The sequence below is a fragment of the Bufo gargarizans genome, chromosome 3 (assembly GCF_014858855.1).
Source record: "Bufo gargarizans isolate SCDJY-AF-19 chromosome 3, ASM1485885v1, whole genome shotgun sequence".
NCBI lineage: Eukaryota > Metazoa > Chordata > Amphibia > Anura > Bufonidae > Bufo > Bufo gargarizans.
This window is the reverse complement of record NC_058082.1, coordinates 48,339,261-48,356,627: the sequence shown is the minus strand read 5'-3', so window position 1 is coordinate 48,356,627 and position 17,367 is coordinate 48,339,261. Positions and strand designations below refer to the sequence as shown.

General features: G+C 43.9%; 1 protein-coding gene across 2 annotated transcripts in view; it reads left to right on the top strand.

Annotated features, from left to right (window-relative positions):
* DYNC2H1 (dynein cytoplasmic 2 heavy chain 1) overlaps positions 1-17,367 on the top strand; it is a 478,712-nt gene that overhangs the window by 222,474 nt on the left and 238,871 nt on the right. For both annotated transcript variants that reach the window (XM_044284009.1, XM_044284008.1), the window contains 4 exons: positions 11,916-11,981; positions 13,176-13,226; positions 15,945-16,022; positions 16,332-16,463. In XM_044284009.1, the coding sequence (XP_044139944.1) occupies positions 11,916-11,981; positions 13,176-13,226; positions 15,945-16,022; positions 16,332-16,463 (327 nt within the window). The remainder of the gene's footprint in view (positions 1-11,915; positions 11,982-13,175; positions 13,227-15,944; positions 16,023-16,331; positions 16,464-17,367) is intronic.

Genomic DNA, 17,367 nt, shown 5'->3' with positions numbered 1-17,367 from the left:
GTAGATTTCCCTTGTTACCTCAAGCCCAAGGTCACTTTTTAAAGGAATAGTAAAGATGGAAAAAAAATGTTCAACAAATACAGACGTGGACAAAATTGTTGGTACCCTTTGGTCAATGAAAGAAAAAGTCACAATGGTCACAGAAATAACTTTAATCTGACAAAAGTAATAATAAATTAAAATTCTATAAATGTTAACCAATGAAAGTCAGACATTGTTTTTCAACCATGCTTCAACAGAATTATGTAAAAAAATAAACTCATGAAACAGGCATGGACAAAAATGATGGTACCCCTAACTTAATATTTTGTTGCGCAACCTTTTGAGGCAATCACTGCAATCAAACGCTTCCTGTAACTGTCAATGAGACATCTGCACCTCTCAGCAGGTATTTTGGCCCACTCCTCATGAGCAAACTGCTCCAGTTGTGTCCGGTTTGAAGGGTGCCTTTTCCAGACTGCATGTTTCAGCTCCTTCCAAAGATGCTCAATAGGATTGAGGTCAGGGCTCATAGAAGGCCACTTTAGAATAGTCCAATTTTTTCCTCTTAGCCATTCTTGGGTGTTTTTAGCGGTGTGTTTTGGGTCATTGTCCTGTTGCAAGACCCATGACCTGCGACTGAGACCAAGCTTTCTGACACTGGCTAGTACATTTCTCTCTAGAATTCCTTGATAGTCTTGAGATTTCATTGTACCCTGCACAGATTCAAGACACCCTGTGCCAGACGCAGCAAAGCAGCCCCAGAACATAACAGAGCCTCCTCCATGTTTCACAGTAGGGACAGTGTTCTTTTCTTGATATGCTTCATTTTTTCGTCTGTGAACATACAGCTGATGTGCCTTGGCAAAAACTTCGATTTTTGTCTCATCTGTCCACAGGACATTCTCCCAGAAGCTTTGTGGCTTGTCAACATGTAGTTTGGCATATTCCAGTCTTGCTTTTTTATGATTCGTTTTCAACAATGGTGTCCTCCTTGGTCGTCTCCCATGTAGTCCACTTTGGCTCAAACAACGACGGATGGTGCGATCTGACACTGATGTTCCTTGAGCATGAAGTTCACCTTGAATCTCTTTAGAAGTCTTTCTAGGCTCTTTTGTTACCATTCGGATTATCCGTCTCTTAGATTTGTCATCAATTTTCCTCCTGCGGCCACGTCCAGGGAGGTTGGCTACAGTCCCATGGATCTTAAACTTATGAATAATATGTGCAACTGTACTCACAGGAACATCTAGTTGCTTGGAGATGGTCTTATAGCCTTTACCTTTAACATGCTTGTCTATAATTTTCTTTCTGATCTCTTGAGACAGCTCTTTCCTTTGCTTCCTCTGGTCCATGTCGAGTGTGGTACACACCATATCACCAAACAACACAGTGATTACCTGGAGCCATATATATAGGCCCAATGGCTGATTACAAGGTTGTAGACACCTGTGATGCTAATTAGTGGACACACCTTGAATTAACATGTCCCTTTGGTCACATTATGTTCTGTGTTTTCTAGGGGTACCATCATTTTTGTCCATGCCTGTTTCATGAGTTTATTTTTTTACATAATTCTGTTGAAGCATGGTTGAAAAACAATGTCTGACTTTCATTGGTTAACATTTATAGAATTTTAATTTATTATTACTTTTGTCAGATTAAAGTTATTTCTGTGACCATTGTGACTTTTTCTTTCATTGACCAAAGGGTACCAACAATTTTGTCCACGTCTGTAGGAACAGCTTTTCTGACTATTACATTGCACCATCAGGATGTGGGCGAATTCTCACATTGCAGATTTGCACAGGTGACATTCGCAGTGGATTATAATGCAAGTCGAGTGAATGTGATTTAGGATTTTCTCCTTGGATTTCACTACTTTTAATGTAGCAGGTGTGATATTCGGCGATGAATCGTCATCGAGGATCGTCCTGAGGAAAGGTCATCAATAGTAAAAAGCTCTTAGCCTCGACCCTCAGTTGCTAAAGTGCAGAAGATAGAGGGAACCAGAAGACTGATCCCTGTGTGACTGCGAGTGATGTTCTCTATCATGTCTTAGGCCTCTTTCACACTACAGTATGTTGAATTCAGTGTTTTGCGTTCCGTTTTTCACGGATCCGTTGTTCCGTTTTTTGCTTCCGTTGTGGTTCCGTTTCCGTTCCGTTGTTCCGTTCCGTTTTTCCGTATGGCAAATACAGTATACAGTAATTTCATATAAAAAATTGGGCTGGGCATAACATTTTCAATAGATGGTTCCGCAAAAAACGGAACGGAAACGGAAGACATACGGATGCATTTCCGTATGTGTTCCGTTTTTTTTGCGGACCTATTGACTTGAATGGAGCCACGGACTGTGATTTGCAGCCAAATATAGGACATGTTCTATCTTTTCAACGGAACGGAAAAACGGAAATACGGAAACGGAATGCATACGGAACACATTCCGTTTTTTTGCGGAACCATTGAAATGAATGGTTCCGTATACGGACCGTATACGGAACGCAAAAAACGGACCGTATACGGAACGCAAAAAACTGTAGTGTGAAAGAGGCCTTATATAGACTGTGTCATCTACTGTAGTGTGCAGAGGATTTTGTAAAATGCCCTCCACCACTATATGGCCAGATGTGTCCGTTCTTACTTTTTCTTGAGATTTCCTGAGATGAATGGCACCAGATAACCAACTTTGGGGGGGGAAAAAAAATCTTTGTTTTATTCACACTATTCATCTTAGGATATATCAAGCCAAAAGGGGCGGTAAGAAAGAACACAGTAATACTAAATGTGGCCTAATTAAGTTGAGATGTAGTCCATACCTATTTTTCTATTTAATTAATTGCATGCAAAAAAAAAAACGTGGCCCCATTTCGTAGTGGGGGCCAAATGGACAGAAGGCAGGGCTAACAATACCATATTGCGGCACAAAATAGCGCCTCAACAGAGACCAATATCACAGTGCATCACAAAATACTGCACCAGCAGCGCAAACTAAACCCCCTAAAACTGCCACTGGCGGCCGTGAGGAGGGTCCATGCGGCCCCCCGGGGCGTTGACTCATCAGGGAGTTTATGGCCAGTCCACCCCTGATTCCATGCATCTAAAATATAAAATAGGCAACTTTGCCAATAATCTTGATTGATGTTTTTTTGTTTAAAGGGCATCTGTCAGCAGTTTTGTACCTATGACACCGGCTGACCTGTTACATGTGCGCTTGGCAGCTGAAGACATCTGTGTTGGTCCCATGTTCATATGTGCCCGCATTACTGAAAAAATGATGTTCTAATATATGATGTTCTAATATATAGTGTGTGTCTAGGAGCAACGGGGGCGTTACCATTACACCTAGAGGCTCTGCTCTCTCTGCAACTTCAGCACCCTCTGTAGCCATAGCCTATTTGTGCCTACTGCTGCTATGGAGACCTATGTGTCTCCATGACTACAGACTACAAACCTTATGTAGTCTGCTCCTGCACCTTCTGGTCCCTCTTTCAGCAGACAATATCGGAGGGGGTAGGTAGAAGGTAGTGGCTGCAGGACTGCATCTTTATCAGCTGTATGCGCAGAACCGTAGGAGATTTTTAATTGCGACTATTTGAAAAGTTGCTTTATTTATTTTAGAGGCATTGGAGCCATAAAAGGTTATAAATGTGAATGCACCTTCTAAAACAAAGGATTGCTTTTGGTGAAACTTCTGATTTAAGGAATGATTACCAGCACAAAAAAGGGACAGAATTCAGAAGCCTATGCGGTGGATCTGTGAGTTATGTCTGCCATTTCCCGGCCCATCTATCATACGTTCATTGATTTACCAGACTGTGAATGGGATTGTTAACATTTAATGTGTGACACAATGTCGCCTCCGCTTACTAATGTGCCATAGCCTGAGCTGCGTTATTTTTATCTGTCCTGACTTTGTTTAGGGCTGGGTACAACGGTGACGTGGGCTTTTATAGTTTAATTGCTGTCATTTTTCTTGGAATGAGGGGGATAAGAGTCCTTATGCTTCTCAAGTGGTATTCTTGTAATGAAAAGATAGTGGATTACAATGTCTAATATTTTCAGTATTGACGTCAGGCAGGTTACTTTTACTTTGTATTTTAGATCTACATTAGTTCTGGCCATGATCTTAAGCGTGCTACTTGGAGGTCTATGGTGGGTACACTACCTGGAGATCTGTGGTGGACACATTACCTGGAGGTGTATGGCGTGTGCACTACCTGGAGGTGTATGGCGTGTGCACTACCTGGAGGTGTATGGCGTGTGCACTACCTGGAGATCTGTGGTGGACACATTACCTGGAGGTGTATGGCGTGTGCACTACCTGGAGGTGTATGGCGTGTGCACTACCTGGAGGTGTATGGCGTGTGCACTACCTGGAGATCTGTGGTGGACACATTACCTGGAGGTGTATGGCGTGTGCACTACCTGGAGGTGTATGGCGTGTGCACTACCTGGAGGTGTATGGCGTGTGCACTACCTGGAGGTGTATGGCGTGTGCACTACCTGGAGGTGTATGGCGTGTGCACTACCTGGAGGTGTATGGCGTGTGCACTACCTGGAGGTGTATGGCGTGTGCACTACCTGGAGGTGTATGGCGTGTGCACTACCTGGAGGTGTATGGCGTGTGCACTACCTGGAGGTGTATGGCGTGTGCACTACCTGGAGGTGTATGGCGTGTGCACTACCTGGAGGTGTATGGCGTGTGCACTACCTGGAGGTGTATGGCGTGTGCACTACCTGGAGGTGTATGGCGTGTGCACTACCTGGAGGTGTATGGCGTGTGCACTACCTGGAGGTGTATGGCGTGTGCACTACCTGGAGGTGTATGGCGTGTGCACTACCTGGAGATCTGTGGTGGACACATTACCTGGAGATCTGTGGCGGGTGCACTACCTGGAGATCTGTGGCGGGTGCACTACCTGGAGATCTGTGGCGGGTGCACTACCTGGAGATCTGTGGCGGGTGCACTACCTGGAGATCTGTGGCGGGTGCACTACCTGACTGAAACGGGAGAACCAGTGATCTTGGAACATGGCCAAAAAAATGAGTTGCTTCAAGGCTTGATCCAGTTACAGGGCGCATGAGCGATGTGCTCTCTTTATATGTCTAGGAGCAGCTTTAGTTATGGGAGACCCATCTCTAGGTTGTCTGTGGTGACCCATGAGGTCATTTGTCTCCTTAGGAAAGGCTGTGGCCTAGCATGAGATTGCTGCAGCATCTGGTAAGCAGTGGTGGACTGGCCTTAAACCCTTCATGGAAATTTACCGGTGTGCCGAGGTCCAGAGGGCTGCCCGAGCCATGCTCACGGCCTCCAGCCAGATACATAGAGATCTGATGCTCTCAGCATTAATTAATGAAGGAGCATCAGGCACGTTTACACCTGGCCGGTGGCCACAGGTGCCATCTGGAATTGAACTGTATTTCTATCCTCAGGATGATAGTTTGATAATCTGGCGCGGGTGGCAGTTTTGCGTGCGGCACTGTGGCATTTGGTTCTGCTGGCCCCGCTTACTTCTGTAGTCCTGCCTTCTCTCAATTTGGACCCACCTGCAACATGTCTACTTTTAGTTTTTTCCACTGCAACTTTAAGTTACCAGTCCACCCCTGCTAGTAAGTATAACTTTACAGCTAAAGAAATCAAAGCATATAACTAGCAAAATAGAGACAAGGGGATGCCCACCCAGAGTGCCCACTTTGGACATACCTCTCACCATCTGTGCCGGGTCCCTGGAATCTATGATCAAATACTGAATTTAGATATAGTTTATGTTCTTAGAATACTGTGTGCTGTTCCGTTCAGTCTTATTATTCTAAAACCGTTAGAACACCATTTGTACTCTATTCGGACCCTTCTATTGGAACCAGAATGGTGAGACACTCTGAAAAATCAGCACCTGTTCTGATGGACTCAAACCATCCTTGTATCACAAGCATGGCCATTCATCTGAGTGACTACCATGTAGTACTACACTGCCTGGCTAGTCGCGGCTTCACACGGCAGCTGATTTGTGGGGTTCGGGAGCAGAACCCTCGTTATGCTGATCAACACATGATGAGACAACCGCATCATTGAGATTTCAATGAATGTATTTATAGTTAGCCACATCTAAAGGCCCCGTTCTGAATAGATATTGAACCTCCACAGGTCCTACTGTCTGCAGGCACCACTATGTGGACAATGACGGTCAGTGGAGGAACTATAGGGTAAGGCATAGACATGGTTATCCATGTTTTATTGAAGGTGTTCCTTTAGAGCATTGTACGTATGGCAGCTCCCATCATATTTCAGCCATCCTGCAAGAAATCCAGTAAAGAGAAGTGACTGTATGTGAGAATTATAGTTTCCTTTTAGTATTCATACAGGGAGAGGAGTAATACCATAAATCACTGCACTGGGCCTGTGCCTCTGGCGGTACGCAGTTCTGGCACTTGTATTGTCTGGAAGCGATGGCTAATAACGCAGTAGAGAGGTTTCCCCCAGTGAATTGAGACGGGAAAACTTCTTCACTTCCCAAGTAATAAACTGCATTTTTCATGATTTAGCACCATGACCTGAATTAGAGGCAAAGCTGCTTTACATTTTCCAGAGGTCTCCTGTGTGATTATAGTAATTAACTCCGCTCCAAAGCAGAAAACGTTGTCTCCCGTGTTCCAGATAACACAGCCAAAACATACAGATGATTACTAGTTTTCGAGATGTGCATGTGCCGGAGGATTAGAAAATACAATACGTCGCCTTATGGAAGTGCTTTTAGTGTGCCCAGTGACTCCCAATGGGGGGAAGTTTGGTTGCGCTGTTTTTTAATGTTGTTTTCCAACGTTTACAGATGCCCATTGTGCGGTATAATGTAACCCACGTACACCTACATGGGAGGCACGTGGCGTCCCTGCGGCACTGTACTTTAGTGCTGTTGACAACATACAGCGCCATATCGCCGGGTTATTCTCCTCTAGAAACATTGCATCGTAAGCAGGTCTCGGTAATTCATGATCTGATGGAGCATGTGAAGTGTGAATATGGAGTTTCTGATCATCTGGAATTCATTGCGTCTGATTAAACTATCCGCACCTATGAATCTATTAAAGAGTTTCTTAAAGGAGTTGTCTGGGATTGGGGACATTGATGTGATAGTACTAGAGTGACATACATATAACATGCATCCATGTATGTTATATGTGTGCCTGGCATGCATGCTGTACCTGCAGTCCCTGGACTTAGTGTGGCTGTCATGGCCCATAACAGGTGGGAACTAGTGTTAGGGACCACTCGTGGAGGCGACCTTGACGTGGTGAGTGGCTTATTACGCTTTGGCCGGAATGTGCACTAGTGCCTCGTTCGGCATCCGGCGTAGAGGCAGGGCAGAGTGCTGGTTGCAGAGTGCGATTGCATTTGTGTTTTTGCATGTCCTACATTTGCCACATATTTCTGAAGCCCTGTTTTCATATAGGAAATTCTTAGCCAGAAGTGACTGTTTTCTTATACTCAGTGACGTACCGGGTCCCTTGCAGGCGAGTGAAGCCTCTCCTTCCAGCTGCTCAGGGAGCCTGATGACGTCACTGGCACTGATGGGCGGGCTTTAGTGCTGCCCTAGCCAGTAAAACGGCTAAGGCAGTGCTAAAGCCCGCCCATCAGAGCCAGTGACGTCACCGAACACACTGCCGGGAGGAAGCTTCCACCCGGCAGTGTGTTTTTATAAACAAAAGAGCCCTTGCCCTGCGCGATCTAGCGCAGGGCAAAGAGCATCGGAGCAAGCACTGCTCCGATGCTTAAGTCAGGGGGGCTGCCTGGGTGAAAAAGCTCTGAACCCGGACAACCCCTTTAAGGCTGTATTACACAGTCTAATGTGGCAGACGAATGTCGGGAGGGAAGCGTTCCTTCCCGACAATTGCCTGCTCGATAGCTGAGGAAACCGTTGCTATTACATGCAGAGAACTCCTCTGTAGCATGGGGAGGAGTTATGGTTATGCCATCGCTCCTCCCTATGCTGTGTGCAGGGGTTTGCCGGCAGCATATGGTTATTAGACACCATGATCTACCGCCTGCAAACAATAATTTTTTGCTCGTTCATCAGGCATTCAGCGGTAGTATTCGGCTGCTTTCACACTAGCGGCACGGACCTCTGGCAGGCTTTTCCGTCCTGCCGCTAGTGAACGTGTGCCCCCGGACTGCCGCTCCATCCCCATTGACCACAAGGTCATTAGCGGCAGGACAGATCCGACAGGCTGTTCACCCGACGGAACAGCCTGCCGGAGGTCCGTGCCGCTAGTGTGAAAGTAGCCTTACACTGCCAGATGAACGAGCATTCATATGAAAAATCAGGCAGTGTAATACAGGCTTTAACTGTTTATGCAAGACCTTGTCCATTGTTATCTGAACAAACAGGCGTGTGTACAAGATGTTATCCCACTTACTTGACCTGAAAGAAAGGGAAGCATTTTCTGCACAGTTTGTATTGGGATTCTGATTTTGCGGATCAGAGAATCGGCCACCCTAGGGTTCATAATAGATGAACAGGTTATACACAGTGACCATTATGGATTGCATAATCTAGCTGCAGTCCTTTAGGGGGTGAAGTTTTTTGGTTAAAACAGTATAAAGGCTGGACCTTTTCAGTTAGAAAGTCTAAGTTCCCCTATGAGGGAGACCTCCCCTGCGTTGGAAAATTTGGTCATTTCCCAATCGAGTCTCTGACTGCTTTCGCGGAAACAGCCGACGTGTGTCACTGTTATGAGGTTAACTCAATTGGTGAGGCAAGTACCTCTATTCTGGATGTAGGCAGGACTCTAGATGAAGTGTGGTTGTCATTATCTTATTAGTTATTATGTGTTGTTTTTTATCGAACCCATATTTGCTGTAAGTTTTTAGTTTTTATTTACTAAAAAAGGGCATACATTTGCCTGATTATCACTATTACCTTAAGAAATTTACTTATATATTTTACTTAAAGTGGTGTGTGTAGTCTCTCTTTAAAGAGTAGCAATACAATAATTGGTGCCGTGAACAGGATGCTCAGCAATACAGCATGCCATTGGGCTGTGTAGGATTTGGGGAATACAATATCTCCTTATGGATAGCACCTAATTGGCTTTAAGAGTCTTATAGGCCAGGCAGCAGTCCTCTGGGAAGAGGGTATGCAAACCAGCTCTCAGCAAACTCTGACTCTAATGCCACCAGATGTAAGGCAGCCATCCTATAAGTCAATGTACAACCTTTTAAACAGGCCTTGAGACATGACTTGGATAATAACTAAGCCAGCACCACTTCTGCAGACAGCTGTTTCTGGTGATTGCACCTCATACGTGCAGAGAGTACTGGCTTAACTGGGTGAGAGGCCTACAAAGGTACAGTGGTATGTACACCACAAAAAAACTTATGAACTGGTTTATTGTAAATGCAGGGTCTGAATTCATGTTCCCCACCTCTGAAGTCTTTCGAGCTCTCCAATATCCTTTATAATATAGTATATGGAGCCCAAAGCTGAGTCCCATATTCAAGATGTAGCCTTATGAAGGAATTATAATGGGGTAATAGTACATTGAGATTAGGCATGAGCGAATCGACTTCGGATGAAATATCCGAAGTCGATTTGCATAAAACTTTGTTTCAATACTGTACGGAGCGAGCGCTCACCGGAGCCAATACATTCTAATATTGTACGGAGCCCTCGCTCTGTACAGTATTGAAACAATATTTTATGCAAATCGACTTGGATATTTCATCCGAAGTCGATTCGCTCATCCCCAATTGAGATCATTGGTTTTATCTTTTTATACACTCTAGAAACTTTGTAGCTTTTGCAGCTTCTGTCTGACATTGAGTACTGCTGCTTCGCTTACTTGTAACCAGAACATACTAGTCCTTCCCTTGTTATAATTTATTCCACTTAATGTATTTGAATTAAAGTTTCCCTTAGACCATACTCTGATATCAGAAGAAAGATACAACGGCATGCCGGGTTCTACTGATGCCAAGGTGTTGTGAACAGGCACTATGAATTAGAATTGGACCCTTGCCCCAGTCATTGTATGGTTGCCTGACCACCCAACTGTCTGACCACTAAGTGTGCGGTTACTTCTCTGTATCGTCAGAACAGCTGGGACTGCATGTCCCGAGGGACACTTTAAAGGGGTTGTCCACTACTTTTGTATTGATCGCCTATCCCTAGGATTGGCCACCAGTATCTGATCGGCATAGGCCTGACACCCCACCCATCAGCTGTTTTGCAGTAGATCTGACGTCTGAAGTTCACACCTCTATTGTGTGGTGGAAGGAGCTGTTTACTGCAGTCCTGACGCCATTCACTTCGGTGAAAGCAGTGCTGCAGTTACCAGCTCCGGCCACCACACAGCGGGCGGAGCTGTGTAGTTCTTGCACTTGACATACTCCAGAACAGGTAATTGGCAGTGGTGAGGGGAGGCAGACCCCTGCCGATCAGACCGTCAATATAAAAATGCTGGAATCACGAATGTACTTTCTGAACCAACAGAGGGGAGGTTTCAGGTCTCTCCTTTATTCTCTTCATTCATTTTGGGTCCACTTCTGTGTTTGGCTCAAAAAATGACTCAAAAACTACATGTGCGCTTTAATCCTAAAACTGCAGCTTATCATAAAATTCTGTCTAAATTAGAAATGAATAAACTTGCCACAATAATGCCCCCCTTGAAATTAGCTTCCACCGTAGTTTTATTTTATGCTGATAACTATCAACTGCTGCCCCTTTAATTATCTTAAAGGGGGCAATACTTTTGTTTGTATCCAGATCTAAGGTAGTAAGACACGGCACCATCCACCCCATGCATTGACGGCACAAATAGCACCTAACCCATCATACTAGGACTCCTGCCTCGTGTCAGTTTGTGTACAGTGCAGATCTAGGTCCCATTCACAAGACCATATTTTTGGTCCGTATCTGATCTGCTTTTTTTGCAGAATAAACGCAAACTCATTCATTTCAGCGGGCCGCAAAAAATGCAGACATCAAAAAAGTTAGCACCTGTCCTATTCTTGTTCATTTTTGATGCAACACCAACCTTGCACCAACATTATCTGTATTTTTTGCAGATCCACGTTTTGAGGACCGCAAAATACATACAGTTGTGTGAATGCGCTCTTGTTTTACTATGTTTGGTCATTTGGTGTACATGTGGGCGTACTTTCCTGATTTTTTTTTTCTTTTTGTGTGGGTGAGGTCCATGATTGTTATGAACACTGACCAAGGGCATGGCTAGGCTTTCTTTCGAAAAGCCCTCCCTCACAGTAATACATAAATGCTGTATGCTAAGACGCTGATTCGTCAAACATGCTCTTCTTCACACGGCAGACAGTCTGCTTTTAAAGTAGTGTGTGTCCACATTCCTATTCAAACTTTGAAGGATTTGTCCAAGATTTTGTAAAATTTGGCTGTGCAAAATAAAATAAAAAAACGAGAAAACCCTACCTGTAAATCAGTATCATCCCTCCTCTTCGATCCTTGACCAGTGAATGGCTGTAGCAGTCATAGGACTGATGAATGTGATTTCAGGCTGACCTGGGATCAGAGTGACAGCATATGACTCGTGGAAGAATTTAAAGGTGAGTAAAGTTTTTTGTTTTTTTTTGCCTAATTTTACAAAATCTTGGAGACCCCTTTGGGCAAAATCTTTGTTACAGATTTCAACCAAAAATAAGCTAATTCCAGGATCCTCCCATCTGTGAACAATCCCAGCAACAAGTTGTCATTTTCCCTACGGCACCCCAGCAGGCGAACTGAAGCATTACACAGTTCTCAATTAAATCAGTGGTCTGCCGGGGTAATGTGTGAACATGTTGGGTCCTCCAGGTTGAAACAACGCTCTTTACTCTCCACTCTTGCTTACAGATAAGGGTCCTGACCAGGGAAATCTCCAGGTGAACCCATGTTTTACGCATTTATGTTTTTTTTTTCTCCCTGTAGGCGGACCAGTTGATGTTTGCTTTACATTTTGTGCGCGGCATGCATCCTGAGATATTCCAGGAGAATGTAAGTCACCAATTAACTATCCTATAAAAGTAATGTTATATTGCACAAAGTAGGGCAGCTTGTTAGCTGGGAAAATACCAAATTGTGCAATTAAATTATATTTGCAGTTTATCTTTCTAATTGACAGTATACAGATAAAACATGGCTGCGCCGTATGGTGACAATTAATGCCATAATTATGGGGCAGTGACAATGAATCTCGGTAATTGACAGTAACCTCGTCTGCAACCAACACCATGCTATTTGTCTATGGTCTCTAGAGCAGTACTGATAATGGACATGAGCTGCATGAAATCTCTGTGGTTCTGTCAGTAAATTAGATGGCACTGTAGAGATTATACAGTACATGGAAAACCTCTTACAGAGCATGTCCTGAATGGTATAGAAACCATTCTTATGGGACATTATGACATTTACGCCCTTCATGCATCTGGGTCGAGATATGAAAACAAATAAAGTTCCAGCACTCACGATTTCTTGGTAGCTAAAAATCTTCGTCTTTATTCAGGCAGTAGAAAAAAGTATGCAGGACATCCACCCACTAGTGCAGCAACATTCTGGGTCGAGAAGCACCATTGTCAAGCTTAGAATTTTTTTTTCCATGGAGGCGTCAGCTTTGACACTGCCTGATTTGTTGAATCATGTCTTGCCATCTGCCAATATTCTCCAGAATATGCATTTTTCCCCAAATATTCCCTGTGTCTTACTCTTCCTATAAGGACCTTACAGTAAGGGCAGTAAAGTGGGAGTAGCCCACAATAGTGATCTCTACATTACCGGTTTTATCTGGACCAGACCCCAAAAATCAAACCCCATAATTCAGACCCCAAACCAAACCATGTAGTTCTCAACCCAGTGTCCAGACCCCATAACACAAACTATGCCCCAGACGAGACCTCAGTATTCAGAACCCAGATCAGCCCCCTTTAGTTACTCACCGCTCCTCTTTTTAAGAGCAGAATTCTCTGTCGCTCCTGACCCTACCTCACATGACTACCTGGCGATGACCATCACGAGACTGATTTTCACTTACAGAAGTTTCCCAAACCAATCTCATCAGTGAATTCACTCTAATTGTCTTTACTGCACCAGCACTGAGTACTATAATACTGCCCTCTACAGACAGAAATACAGTATATGGCTGTGTGTGATACCCGGGTATACATTCTCTGTCATTGTTTTGTGACTCTATAGGAGTGGAATGTCTTCACCGGAGTTGTCATTGGAGACATGATCAAGAAATCTGTAAGTAAACGTTTTAGTGTTTTGATTTAAATTATTTTTACTGAAATAGTTTTCATATTATATACACATTATGTGCATGTCATCAGAAGAGCTCTGGACCTCTGACATCCATGCATTTCATTGGAAGGTTTGTTATCTTTTTTTTATCTGCAGGAAAATTGAGTCTAAAATTCCTTGTTCCACCAGTTCTCTGGGCTTCAGCCGTCTATGGCCCTTGTGATCCACTTGATCCACTGGGTATTTTTGGATGCCTATTATATTCTTTCAATTTTCATTTTTTTTTATTGCACGTTCTTACTGAAAGTTGATCACTGTTAACCCTTTAATGGCTAATCCCACTTTCACACTAGAGGCTATAAACACCTTCAAGGACATATTTTTTTTTCAGAATTGCGTTTTACTCATTTTGGACTAAAAATAATGTTTTCATTTGGTCTATATTAAAAATTTTCCGCAGTTTTGTGGGGTTACATTTCAGCCCAGCATCTTAGTTTAAGTTTTGCACTGAGTCTTGTCATGTTGCTCTTTTGAGCCCTTTTCTCTGAAATCCTGACTGCTAATAAACACTTATTTGAAGGCGATCTCTCAGCAGATTTGTCCCTATGACACTGGCTGACCTGTTACATGTGCACTTGGCAGATAAAGGCATCTGTATTGGTCCCGTGTTCATATGTGTCCGCATTACTTAGAAAAATTATGTTTTAATATATGCAAATGAGCCTCTAGGAGCAATGGGGGCGTTGCTGTTACACCTAGAGGCTCTGCTTTCTGTGCAACTGCCGGGCCCTCTGCACTTTGACAGGGCCAGGTAATGTAAACGTCATCACACTTGACTCTGACTTCTCCTAAAGTGAATCAAAGTGGAGAAGGCTTGACCGTTGCAGAGAGGGCTGTCCTTTCACTGATAGTCCTTTATCTAAAGGTGGATTTAGACTGCCCAGGCAGATTATCGGGTGATTGGGCTCAATTATCGTTTCTGGGCAGCAGATTGTGCCGTGTAAACAGCAATCTGCCTCCCAGAAACAATGATTCTGTATGGGAATGAGGGATTACAGTAGTGACTGCTCGTCCTCATACTGTAGAGGAGAGCGCTGCATGTAAATGCAGAGCTTCACCTCCACTGAATGAGCAGCCAACTGTCGGGAAGAAACGCTTTCTTCCCGACAATCATCTGTAACATCGCGTGATGTAAATCCACCTTAAGGGTAAAAGCTACGTACAACTTCACGTCCAGTTTCCTTTATTGTCCCAGTAAATCTAAAGTGAACACTTAGGCTAAATGCACACGATCAGGATTGCGTGTGGATTTTCCGTGCAGATTTGCGTGCGGGTAAATCCGCACCGTAGGTCATGTACATTGTATTCTATGAGAATTTGAAATTCGCAATGCACACGATGCAGATTTTTTTTACGCACGGATTTTGACCTGCGGTGCGGATTTTAAAATCCGCAGCATGTCAATTTATTTTATTTTTCCTTTACGGATTTTATTCATTCAATTGATGCGGATTGACCGCACGGAATTGTCTGAGAACACCTGCGGATTTCAGTACAGATTCTCCGCACATGAATCCTGAACGTGTGCATGTGTGCATTTGTTTCTACAGATACTATGCATCTCCTTGGTAGTAGACCGTAAAAAAAAAAAAAATCTGAAGAGTGTAATCTCACTTCAATTAGTCCTCATCTTTGTGCTAATGTACATTTGGTAGCTTAGCCAGAAGTAGAGGACAGAACTCATTATGTGGGGAATGTATTAAGACGGGCGTCTCTGATGCCAATGTTGTTAGGAAAGCTAGCTGGCATAGGATGCACCCAAAAGGATGAATAAGTTTTAGCACATCATCCGGGGACGCGTGCACTAGATGAAATCTCTTCTAGCCAGCAGCTGGTGTAGATTTCTGGTGTAATGTGCAGCAGTTTTATGGCCCACATAGCATAGTGGTAAATATGTCCGGCCGTCGAGTTCCTGCCCTGGTTGTCAGAACAGTGGAACAGTCACAAATTGTTATGCCAAAAAAAAAAAAAAAAAAAAAAAAAAAAAAAAAACTGGTGCTACCATTTTTCCAAAAAACTGCTGTAGAAGTTTGATAAATTCCCCCGCTGTGACTATAGGATCAGACTTCACAGTTTGTTTGTTTGGGCGTCTCCATGGTAACAGACAATCTGCTCTGCATAGAAACAGAAGAAGAAAAAAGCGGTAGGGATGAAATATTTTACGCATAGGGAGAGATTTATCATTCAGTTTGCACCAGAAAAGTGGAGTTAAAAAATCGCAGACGTTGTTTGCGATTAAAAAACAAAACAAAACAAAACAAAAAAAACACTGGTAAGTGGCACTTTTTATGCGGCTCTTGCCAGTTGTCCAAAAAGGGGCATTGTAAGGGTGTAAAGGGGCATGGCTAGCCACTGAGTCTTTAGTTTACGCCAATTTTGTGTCGGAAATGAAGTCAGAAATCTACGGCAGCTCAGAGGACAGACTTCCAAAGGATAATTTCTGACCAGGCCTGCAGCCCGTCATATATCAGGCGCAACCTTTAGCAGCGCAGGGGATATCAAGACAGAAGATAGCGCCGGTCTTTACAAATCTCCCCCATATTGCATAGTTGCCTAATTTTTATTTTACTGTATATGTATTAAAAGTATATAAAAAAAAGTTAACCAAGGTGTCCATAGCCTTTCACTATGTTCATATCTCTATATATTTTTTTTTTAAAGGATTCCCAGAAGAGCCTCCGTGATCAGATCCCATCCTGGATTGAGCAGGAAAGAGCCTGGGCCGTGGCCTTATTAAAGGTATTTTAATGCGCACCTGATATTGAAAAATGGCTCATTCACAGGCGAGCCCCGAATACTTACAGTGAGCGCTGCCTAATGGTGGCCGAGATACCGGGCTGAAGAAAGGGAAATTCTGCTTATTCGTCATTCCTATAATTATCTTCCTGTAAAGAAGTTCACACGCCTGCGACTGTGATCAACTGACTTTTTATTTCTCCGCTCTTATCTCGTCCCTCACACTCCCTGTCCCTCCCTTAATTAAAATTAACGCGTGTTTAAAATATGTCTCCAGCCATTTGAATGTGATCTGAGTGTTTCATCTCGCAGGCCTCTCTGCCGCCTCTTTATCAGAGCCTGAATCTGGAAGATACAAATCTGTGGAGTCATTTCTCAAAGAGCTCGGTGTGTGAGCAAGAATTCCCAGCAGCCGTTGCCAAGAAGCTGTCCTTGTTTCAACAGGTAATTTGTTATCAAGGCTAATTGACTTAATAAGCTGTCAACTATCTCCGCACTCCTGACAGTAGCAGCAATTGAAGGTAGATCGCGAACAGGGAACGCTGTGCGGGTTTTTAGGTAGCAGAACATACTCTCCAACAGTCCTGATTTCCGCTGGATTGGCCTGTAATATTGCGCACTGGGCGGGGCTTATATGCATCAAATGGTCATTCTGGAGAGGTTTTGTGGACGTTTCCAGTTGCATTGGGGCGCGGCTCAAAGGGAACATGTCAGGTCTCTTGTGCTACCCTCTCTACACAGCCTGGTGTAATGACCGACAACCTGATTTCATCTGTCACTTACATGTTAAGGCCCCATTCAGAGGACCGTATGACCGCCGTGCAAATAGTGGTTCGACGGCCATATGGTTGTGTGAATGGACCCTAAAGGGCATCTCTCAGCATATTTGTACTGGCTGACCTGTTACATGTGCACTTAGCAGCTGAAGGCATCTGTGTTGGTCCCATGTTCATATGTGCCCGCATTGCTGAGAAAAATTATGTTTTAATATATGCAAATGAGCCTCTAGGAGCAATGGGGGCGTTACCATTACACCTAGAGGCTCTGTTCTCTCTGCAACTGCCGCAGCCTCTATACTTTAATTGAGAGGGCCAGGCAGTAAAAACTTCATCACGCCTGGCCCTATAAATGTGGAGAGGACAAGGCAGTTGCAGAGAGAGCAATTTTCCCATTCATTCCTATGGAAGACTCTGGTTTTCTACTTGGGCATTTTTCTCTGTACAGGAAAGAGTTGTGTTATTCAAATCCGGGGTGTAGGTACATCTAGTGGACCTACATACACAACAAACTTTGGAAAATGCCCCCCCCCTCCCCCGTTGCTCCTAGAGGCTCATTTGCATATATTACA